At 42.2% G+C, this 10777-nt stretch overlaps 1 protein-coding gene across 2 annotated transcripts; it reads right to left on the reverse strand.

The window, feature by feature from the left end:
* Positions 1 to 310: 310 nt before the first annotated feature.
* Positions 311 to 10496, reverse strand: adisspb (adipose secreted signaling protein b). Of its 2 annotated transcripts, none has more exons than XM_086024546.1 (6): positions 10353 to 10496; positions 7377 to 7488; positions 4014 to 4153; positions 3681 to 3819; positions 2555 to 2680; positions 311 to 1248 (listed from the first exon to the last, which is right to left on the reverse strand). In XM_086024546.1, the coding sequence occupies exons 2-6, from the start codon at positions 7411 to 7413 to the stop codon at positions 1148 to 1150; spliced, it is 543 nt and encodes a 180-aa protein (XP_085880672.1). In that variant the 5' UTR covers positions 7414 to 7488; positions 10353 to 10496; the 3' UTR covers positions 311 to 1147. The 2 variants fall into 2 exon arrangements, with proteins under 2 accessions (XP_085880672.1, XP_085880671.1); XM_086024545.1 differs by having other exon boundaries at positions 10349 to 10496.
* Between the last annotated feature and the right edge of the window lie 281 nt (positions 10497 to 10777).

Below are 10777 nucleotides of genomic sequence, written 5' to 3' on the forward strand. Positions count from 1 at the left end.
AAAAAAAAAAAAACTCTTTTTAATATATTAGATTTTTTTTTATTGAATTTCAGAAACATGTTACGTTTGTTTTGTGACTGTTATAGCGCCTAAGACGTTTTTGTTACATTTCTGTCAGTTACAGGGGGGAAAGATTCATCTGTAATTGATATAATTATTAAAAATAACAATCCGTTATTGGAGCATTATGCAGCCCTCGAAACCATCACAAGTAATTATTTTGTGGCGCGTCAGTGTGTCCTAATGGGCACTTACAGCAGAGCAAATACCTTAACTGCCACCTAGCGTTCATCCAAGGAACTGCCACAAGTCACACGGAAACACTTTTCTTTAATGGAGACGATACAAAATGCAGTGGAACAGTCACGAAACAAAGATTCTCCGTTTAAGGCTCAACACAGCAACACCACAAAGAGGAATGACGAGGATTTGACAGTGGCAACGTTGGAGTGTTGGTTCTCCTCATCCCGGACGTGGCACGAAGGAGGAAGGCACACGTAGGCGGACACCCGGAGGCCTCCTAGAACAGTGCGAGCTTTTGCAACATTAAAGAAGACATTGCATTTTATTGAACATCACGTGCGCCTCCTTTTTCTTGTTTCTTGCTGAGAGCATTTTGGTAACATATGGGAACAAATACATTTTCAATTGTGTGTGTGAGTTTCTTAAATCAGCCAAGTTGCATTGAATTTTGCAGGACACATATTTAAGTTAGCTGTTAGCTTGTAATAAGTGGGACATACAGTAGTAGCACAGTGCTTGGTGAAGCTGTGGACACAGCGGCGTTTGCGATTGCCAAGCAATTTGTGTTTGGCCTTTCGGCGCCACGTACACGCAAGCATAGCATCTGAAGTGCTGCCTCCACAGGCGCAAATGCTTTCATTTTTACTAGTTATTAAGACACCTGAGAATTGTTTCAAATTGTGAAACAAAGTAATATTTCTGATCAACTGAATTAAATGTGGTTAAGACTACGTGGCACACTTCCTTTGCAGATTGATTCCTATTCCAAACTGATGGGCCACTGCTGCCCCCGTGTGGCCAAATGGCGCAAACTCAAGTGTGAGTTGGACGAAGAAGGCAAAAAGAAGCTGGTCGCTGTTGTCGTCTGTGTGTGTGTGTGTGTGTGTCGGTGCAATAAGGAGGGTCAGTCGAAGCCCTGCCAGTCGCTCTGCTCGGAGTCGTACTCCAGCTCGACGCCGATGCAGCGGACACCCTCCAGCAGCATGGGCGTGCCGTGATGGCGGTCTGGATGGGAAGGCCGCGTGGGGCGGGGAAAGAACAGCGTGAAATACACACACATCTCCTTTATGCCACATTCATCATTCAAGTACCGTTGTCTATCTACTGCAATCACAGTTAACCAAAATTCACAAAGACACTAAAACTCAAAAAGTGTTTTCGTTAACAAAATACAAATGAAGATGATTAAAAAAAAAAACAATAATAATAATAACTAAAAGTACAGCTTACGTTTATAAAACTAACTATAATTATTGCAAAAATCTCCTTTGTTTTTGTCAGTTAATATCATACATGACCTTTTGGGGTTGACTTTAAATGGATTGATTTCAGTATTGCTTAAAGTCTGGCCAGAAGTTGGACGGTCAAATTGTCCTTTGACAATTGTAGTTGACTTGACTTTATCATACAATATTTACTGCTTTTTTTAATTTATTTTTTTTACATTGCACTTGACAAATACTCTGTATACTGTATTAGAAAACGAGACATACTAAAACTAATAAATACCAAACTAAAACAAAGCATTTTCACACACACACAAAAAAAAAACTAACCAACGTGATAATTGCATATTTTACTACTGTTTGTTAAATTTGAGGTATAAATTTACGGAAGCAAGCAATTTTTGTCCCATTTTTTTGCTTCATTTCAAAGGACGTTGTGCTGCTCCTTCAGGTGTGCACAGCTCGACGTACTGGGGGCAGTACGTATAACACAGCCATACAGAGACACATGGAGACGTTGAATACTGAGAAAGACGCAGTAATATTACTTGCTCTTTGCAGAGGACAAAGAATATATGTCTGCGAGTACAGCTGTGCAATACGATATACCATATGAAATGTCTACTGTATATCGTTTATATTGTTGATTTTTTTTTTTAGGCGCATGGACTATGTGTACATATATCTTGCGAGATTTAGCAGAAAGATAAAACTTCACCTCTAAATCAGTTTAATTACGAGCACTTTCACTGGATAAATGGTAGGAATGCTTGAACGTTACTTAAAGCACTCTCACGTTATTTCTTTTCACTCTTTGCACTTTACGACGTTCCTTGAAAAGTGCTCCTACTAAAACACATTTTCTGTGGTACTTATTCGGCCACTGGATTTGTCATCTTTTTAATCATTGTATTGTTTGGTCTCGATCAAATACGTGCTTTATACATGGAACGAATTCATATCGTACCATGCGGGGGGAAAAAAAAAAAAAAAAAAAAAAAAAAGTCTGACTAATAGCACCTTATTCTGTTGTATTTTCTGACGGTAAATCGACGGAGGCCGATGAAGTGAACCGAGACTCGTACCCATGACTCTGGCGTGAACTTTGACCGTGACGCAGACGTCATCGTTGTCCTCGCTCAGCAGCTGCACCTGCTCACACAGCACACCCTCCTGCTGAGCCATGTATTCGCATGTCACCTTCAGACCACCTGCAGGGGGCGGGGACAACACACACACACACACACACACACACACACACACACACTATTACCTCTCATATTCTCGACTAAAAACACTCTCACGTGTGACTGAAAGAGTCTCCCTTGTGCAAGTGAAATCCTTTTTGCTGTGTGGATTTCTACAGCACATGTAGCACCACTTGCGCCCTCTAGTGGGATCCTTCATGAACTCATTTCAGTTTTCCACTGACCTCACCAACTGACCACAGCATGTAGGACACAGGGCGGCAAGTCTGACACGCTTCTCTGCAGTGGGATACCACATGGAACTGTCCTGGGTCCTTTCCTGTTCACTCTGGAATTTGGAATTTTCACTATAGTTTGTTTTCATTTTGTCTTTGGCTTTGAAAATGTTGCCCGTTTTAATTTGTTTTCAAAATGGGTGTGTTTGTTTTGATTAGTGAATAGTTTTTTTTCCAAAATTCCTTGTTTTAGTTTAGATTGTGTTTTATTATTCTTTTGTATGGGTGGTTTTTTTTTTTAAGTGTATTTAATGTGTGCAAGATTCAAACAACAAAACATCACAGAAAGTCTCGTGTCGTTAAAAACTCAACCAAAAAAGAATTCAATAACAACCATCCACAAATCAAATACAGGTACTGTCTAACCGACATTAGATGGATCGTTAGTAGGCAGACAGACAAACAAACCGAAAGAAACTTAAACCCGGTTGTACTGTGTACTATTTTCTCTCTCTCTCTCTCTCTCTCTCTCTCTCTCTCTCTCTCTCTCTCTCTCTCTCTCTCTCCTCTCTCTCTCTCTCTCTCTCTCTCTCTCTCTCTCTCTCTCTCTCTCTCTCTCTCTCTCTCTCTCTCTCTCTCTCTCTCTCTCTCTCTCTCTCTCTCTCTCTCTCTCTCTCTCTCTCTCTCTCACACATCCACGCAAGTGAAGCGTTTTTAAATTCACTCACTCTGTTCATTTATTTATTTTCATATTTAAATCAATTGTATTGGGTCTCAACTTTGCTCACCTTCAGGAGCAGGCGAGACATCGATGACGCGGAGGTGGGGGCTCGGCGTTGGCGCCAGGCACACGTCCTTTCCGAGAGCCGGGACCTCGGGCAGGGTGAAGGCGATTTCGTAGCGGTGCTGCGCCTTCAGGAAGCCCAACTGGACGCCGACGGGAGGAAATTCGAGTCAGCGGGGCGGCCCAATTGCAAAAACCAAACAAGGCCTGAGGTGATTTGGCGTGCCGATGATGTATGATTGCGCTGAGCTTTCCCGCCCCACACAGAAGATTAAAGGCCGATCAAACTTTAATCTAACTGTCCCGACGACAGCTGCGCCGGCAAGGTTAGCGTCACCTTCACCAGGAAGCTGCCGTCATCCTCCGCCGTCACCATGACGACAGAGTCGTGCAGCTTATCGTCGAAGTGGACGTGGGACAGGGCGCCTGCCGCCGGGGCTTTCTCAGAGAAGCGAACGCCCCCCGTCTTGGCAGAGCCTGCAAAAAAAAAAAACAAAAAAAAAAAAAGCAAGGGGGGACGTGAAAGCAAAAGAAAGTTACACACTGCGTATTTATGCAAACCACATAAATGTCTTACAAAAGTCCGCTAGCTTAATGCTAACACATAATACAGAACGTCATAGACAGGCTAACGGAACTAGCATGGTGTCAAGGAAATGTGTTGACGGGATGCATTTCAACTGTGCTAATACCTTTGTATGCATGCGAAAATCAAAATAAACAATTGAGATAATGTGGTTGCACAAGTGTGCACACCCTATAACTGTGCTCACAATGAAGCAATTACATTCAAACTTATGTTAAATTGGAGCCGGTACATACCTGCTACCGTTTAAACTGCCTCTGATTAACGACAAATAAAGTTCAGATGTTGGAATAGGCCTTTGCTTTCACTTTTTTTTCCTCGCAGTAAAAGTCTGAAAGTGTTGCACTAACACATGACGAAAAGCCTACTAGAACATCTGTATATTGCCAGAGGCACTTGAAATGTTGGCAGGTGTGTGCTGACTCCTATTTTCAAATCAGCAAAAAGTTCAAGGTGGGTGTGCGCACTTGTGCAACTACATTTTCGCAGTTTATTTTTACTTTCGCTCTTGAATTTAGTTACTTATATTGCAATTGAGTTGTGCAGGTTCCGGGTCACATTTTTACACCCACCATAGTTCCTCTGGAATATACAAAGATGTTAGAACTGTTATGCTGCATCCGCATCAATTACTACTTTCCTATTAGCCAGCGCTGTGGTGGCATCTTGTTCACAGAAAGAGCCCAAAATATGCAGATATTCCATGAATAATATGTTACTTAATAGTAATTTAACTGATTGTGAAAGTATGACATGAAACAATAACATGATTTATTTTATCATGAACTATTTTACGTGCACGCTTTTTTTTCTCCCCCAGCACCAATGACCTGTCTGCCCTGTATCAAATGTGGCCTCTGAGCACTCAAGTTTGCCTACCACTGGCTTAATCCCACACAAAAGGAGAGCAACACACACACACAGACACAAATGCACACACGGCCTACTGAACGCTCTTATTTTCCGATGACTCTCTCTCGACATCTGCCGCTAATCCAGGGGCAAGCAAGATTATATTTGATTCGAGGCCAATACAAAAATGCTTCAAAGAAACAAATCCCGGATAAACACAGCGCAAACTACCACCAGAAGAAACACAAATGGTAGTCTGATGCCTGAATGTGTGGGTATTATTTATATCATTATATTGCGTGTACTGATATGCGTGTACGTGTACGCGGGTATTTATGTGTGTATAGAGGGGTACGCAAAGTATTCAGACCCCTTGAAATTTTTCAATTTCTGTGTCATTTCACCCATTTGCCATAAAATGAAAAAAAAAAGCTCATTTTATTTCTCATTAATGTAAACTCAGCACCCCATCTTGACAGAAAAGAAAAACGTAAATGTAGACATTTTTGCCGATTTACGAAAAAAAGAAAAACTGAAATATCATATGGTCATACTCAGAGGTATTCAGACCCTTTGCAGCGACCTTCATATTCAACTCACATGCTGGCTATTTCTTCTGATCCTCCTTAAAGCAGAAGTCAACCCAAACATTTTTTTTTTTTCAAGAAAATGTTCTATCCAAGCCCACTAGTTGAAAAAAGGCATTCTGATAAATACTGCCATTGTGGAATAAGAGTTAATCCACTTATTTTTAGCCATCTCTGGGGGCGGCCATTTTGTCACTTCTGTCAACTGAAAGTGACATCACAACTACCCAGGGCTCGGGTAACGACCAAATACAGCTGAGCTGTTTTCTGAAGCTGAGCCGTGATTGGTCGTTACCAGAGCCCTGAGTAGTTGTGATGTCATTTTCAGTCGACGGAAGTGACAAAATGGCCGCCCGCCGAGATGGTTAAAAACAGGTGGATTTTGCTGCTTAACTCATATTCCACAAGCGCAATATTAATCACAATGCCGTGTCCCAAATAGTGGGCCTGTTGGGAACATATTCTTGAAAAAAAAATACATTTGGGTTGACTTCCCCTATACGATGCTTCTGTTCCTTTATTAGAGTCCAGCTGTGTTTAATTAAACTGATTGGACTTCATTAGGAAAGGTGCAAGTAGCCAGCATAGGTAAATTAATTGGTGAATTGGCTAATTGTTTTCAGGGTGCAGCGTGCTCCGAAAATAACACCAGGTGACGTCACACGCCAACGTTTGACTGTCTGCCTGCGCACCGTCATGAGAAGGGTCGTCGGGTAGCGAGGAGGATGCGCCGGTCAAGGAAAAGCACGACGTAAGTGCCCACAATTGGTCCATTCCTGTGTTTTATTTTTTGTACCTGATTTCCGGGCTATGTGTTGATTATCGCAGTTGTTTCGGCGTCGGCTGTTTGAGAGCAGGGCGAAGGGAGGTTTGCACCCTTGGTAGGCGAAGTGAGGTATGTGGCGGCTGCTGGCTCTATTTACTAGCTTGTAAAATCGATCAACAATGGAATGTGTGTAAATGTGTGTTTTTAGATAGGAAGTGGAAGAGGAATTGTATTTTTCTATGTTTTTGTTTGAGGGCGCTCAAGATTGGAGATATAAAGCTTTGCACCTGTGGAACGCAACGTCGTCCCTTTTTTATGGATGCCAAGGGCAGCTGCAAAAGGTCTACATAAGACCTTACAGCTCACGGTGCACGTCAGAGAAAATGAGAATCATGAGTTTGAAGCAACTATCCAAGGTGATCAGAAACTGAATTGTGGCGATAAAGGCACAGATCTGGCCATGGTTACAAAAGAATTTCTGCAGCATTCAAGGTTCCTAAGAGCACAGTGGCCTCCATAATCCTCAAATGGAAGAAGTTTGGGACGAGCGCAACTCTTCCTCGACCTGGCCGTCCAGCCAAACTGAGCAATCGTTGGAAAAGAGCCTTGATGAGAGGTCAAGAAGAACTCAAAAAGATCACAATGGCTGAGCTCCAGATGGGAGAAAGTTCCACAAAGTCAACAATCCCCGCAGCCCTCCACCAGTCGGGGCAACAGCGCAACACTTGAACACGAGAACGTGACAACGAGTCGGCCTCTTTCTCATTGGACGCCAGCTGCATGAGGTAACGGCAACACAGCTTTAAATTGGCGTTTTTAAGTGAATTAACGCTGAACAAAATGAACCTTCGTCACCGTACGCCACATCACTACTTAACGGATGCCAAGCGTCTTCCAGTGAACACTCACTCTTCTTCTTTGCAGCGGCGGCGGCGGCATCAGCCATGATCCCGGGAGCGAGGCGGAAACTCCGTATCACAGCTTGGCCATCGCCGCGACGGCGTCTCTCCTTCAAAGCACGCTGGAGAGCGGGGAAAAAAAAAAAAAAAAAAAGAAGCAATGATGGAGCGGTGGAATGGGACTCTGGCGAGTGTGTGCGCACCGGCAGCCGTGATGTGCTGCCAGTCGAGCAAAACAAGTCAATAAGAGGATTAGCTGGATGGTGGCTTCATCCATCATCATCATCATCATCATCACCAGTTATTGCATTGGCTCTCATTACCTCATCAGTGACTCCCGACCACTGCTGAAAATTATCCAATATTACATCATTGGTTTGAAAATTATTTATGACAAATAATCATTCTAATCACTTGAAATTGGTTAATAATAATAATATGTAAAAAAAAATGTTAAGAGGAGACACACCAATAGTATTGATTTGTGAAGCAACTAACCACCCACACTAGCACGGGGAAATAAATGGGTTTGGGAAAAGCTCATTGCTTGACTGCAGTCTCAACATTCCACCAGTAGGTGGTGTTAATAGACTGTGAAACAGTCAGGAGTAGTTTGACAACAGTACAACGTGCGTTTTATGTCGACGGAAAACATGTGGATGGTGTAACATGGCGCTCCTTCCAAAGTTCTTCACTGATACAAAAAAAGGGGAAAAGCAGAAAACGCTTAAAGGTAATGAAAATGCATTCCGTTTTAGAAATGTTGTATTCAAATGTATAGGCGATACCAGTCCGGTATTTACTTGGTGACAGACCTTGCAGTATTGCACACAGCTACCGCACATTAAAACTGAATGTAAACATCCCTTAGTTAGTAAATGAAAAAAAACATGCTGGGGCATGACAGCGATTTACTGTTCACAGTAAAAGCTCAAAAAGTGAACCAAACTTCACATACAAACACTGGCGTATAGGGTTGCCAACTCCCGGAAAAATAAATAAGGGACCCCTCATCGGCAGGGACGGCCGACCTGACTGCCTTCAACTAGGGATGGGCAGATCGAATCCCAAATATTGATGTTCCGATCCAGAGTGTTCAATTTTAAGTATGGATCCTCAAGCTAAAGTATTGATATCTGCAATTAATTCATATATAATGTATAATATCATTATTAATCCATAATTTAGAAAGTTGTATTGTCATCTAATTAGCATTTTTGCTACGTGTTGCCAAGGGCAAAGAGCTTTCTGCCTTGGCAGAAACAGACTGCTGGTTCTGGTACCGCCCACCAGAACTTTGTCAACGCGTTTGATTGGATGAAGAACGATCAGGGTGAAGGCCCACGACTCGTAGGCACTGCATGGAGTCCATGCCACTGTTGACAAGATGACATGGAAGTGATAACAAAATTGTTCGGAGTAGTTTGGTTCAACTGATGATGTGTACCCTCCCGTTGGTGTGAGCGCAGCGGCAGTACACGTGGTTTTGTTTCCAGCTTTGGATAAAAAAAATTAAAAGTCACTTCCGGTATTGCGATATTTGGTCCAGCCTTGGTATCGGATCGAATCCAAAATCACTGGTATCGCCCATACTGACTACTGACCTTCAATCTTCATGACGTGATTTTTTTTTTGGCTCTTTTTTGTGGGTGAAACAATTTTTATCTATTCAAACCCGAGTTGAATAAGAAGATGCGTATTTTTGAATGATATGAACACATTAGAAAGTTATTATCCAGAAATTTACTTGAATACAAACTAACAAGATTAACTGAGCCAAATAAATATCTCTCAAACAGAAACCTTTCCTGCTTAACTTCAGAACATTCATCCTGTAACTTATGAACAGCTCAATGCCACATTATGTGGAGCCTATTTTTCCATTTATAGATCCTCTGAGATCTTGCTGCAGTGAGCAGCGGTTTGTCATTGACAACTGCAGAGTAAAACGCTGAGCAAAACATGTCCTAGTTGAGGCTCACAACGAGCTCACCTTTAATCGGTTCAGCAGAACATTTTTTTCGCATTTATCCACTCCATCTTCATAAGAGAAAAAATAAACATTTTTTTTTCAGTTTTTCTACTATATTCATAATTGAATTGTAGTATATCGACTGCCTGTCCAGTAAAAATTATGCATGTTTGAACTTGTAATTAATGTAAGGCGTGTGTGTGTGTGTGTATTCTTTAGCTATTATTCATCAATGAATTACCTGTCTGTTTAATGTACTTGTTTATTCCACCCCAAAAGTATTGTTTGTTTACACAATGCTGACTTTCATTGCACATTCCCATATTAACCTTGATCAGAGGGTTAAAAAAATAATTCTTTACATGCCGTATCTAGCTCTGGCGTTACTTCGTGGACAACAAATGTTTCCCTAGTTTTGTCTCCACCACTGAGTGCATGTTTGTTTGAGGTCAGTCAGTCCACCCATGGACTATGAAAAAAGTGCGCTGGCAAACAGCGCAGTGGACTTGATAGATATTTTCTCTCACTTTTTCGACCCATGTGTTTTCTGCTTTCGAGTCCTTTGTATTTTTGCAATCATTTCTGCGGAGGAGTAGTGCTTCTGCCGGTCGCATTGCTGCTCGAAGGTGTGTCACCGTGTCATTCACGCTGCATTGTTTGTCTTCCGCAACGGAGTTAGGCAAGCGACATTACCTCGACCAGAAAAAATAAGCGGATTCGGGATCGTTTTACCCGTGTATGAATATGCTGTCACCTCATTGGTGATAGAGCAGAGAAGGGCCTAGGACCATTACCGTAAATTGTCGTATAAAGACAACTGTTGTTCATTAATTCCATTGACATTTTACGGACTATTTTTGACTCTCTCGATATTACGGGACAAAGTGCGTCCCTTTACAACTCAATACGGGACGCGTACTTATACTTCTAAATACGGGACGATTCCGTTTCTCAAGGGACGGTTGGCAACCCTACTGGCGCACTATCATATCCCAGAAGCCTTTACTTACGTACGTAGCCCAAACGCAAGCTGAGTGCTTTGTTCAGTGCGTAGTTGCTCTTGCGAGCTGTTTTTTGTTCTTGTATTTATGAGCAGCGCACTTTCAGCTAGTCTCCTCACGCCCCTCGCCACTCCATTTCCGCATTTGGTCACGTGGCTTGTTCTGTTAACTGGTTACGTGGCGCCGACTGCTGGCGATCTTCGTAATCGACTTGACTGGCGTTTTCTGACGTCACAACAGAGATTCGAGCGGCTTGTTTTAATTTATTTAAAAAAATGTTTCATCACTATGGCAGTCAGCAATGTGCGTTTTTGTGTCGAATAATACATGTTTTACAGATGCCGATTGCCGACTGAGTTCAGCTATCCAAACAAGCAAGATCACTGTGTTATTTTGGCATCATCCCGTGGAATGTTTAAATTGTTGTTAGGTTTCATT

Source organism: Filicampus tigris, chromosome 2, assembly GCF_054856515.1.
Source record: "Filicampus tigris isolate MCC_2025a chromosome 2, RoL_Ftig_1.0, whole genome shotgun sequence".
NCBI lineage: Eukaryota > Metazoa > Chordata > Actinopteri > Syngnathiformes > Syngnathidae > Filicampus > Filicampus tigris.

What these genes read in the sequence shown, in the direction of transcription:
- adisspb (XM_086024546.1), bottom strand. Translation starts at nt 7,413, where the DNA reads ATGGCTGATGCCGCCGCCGCCGCTGCAAAGAAGAAGA. An exon ending in ACGGCAGCTTCCTGGTGAAG is followed by an intron (nt 3,820 to 4,013) that starts GTGACGCTAACC and finishes GTCGGCGTCCAG; the next exon opens with TTGGGCTTCCTGAAGGCGCA. An exon ending in TGTCTCGCCTGCTCCTGAAG is followed by an intron (nt 2,681 to 3,680) that starts GTGAGCAAAGTT and finishes CGCCCCCTGCAG; the next exon opens with GTGGTCTGAAGGTGACATGC.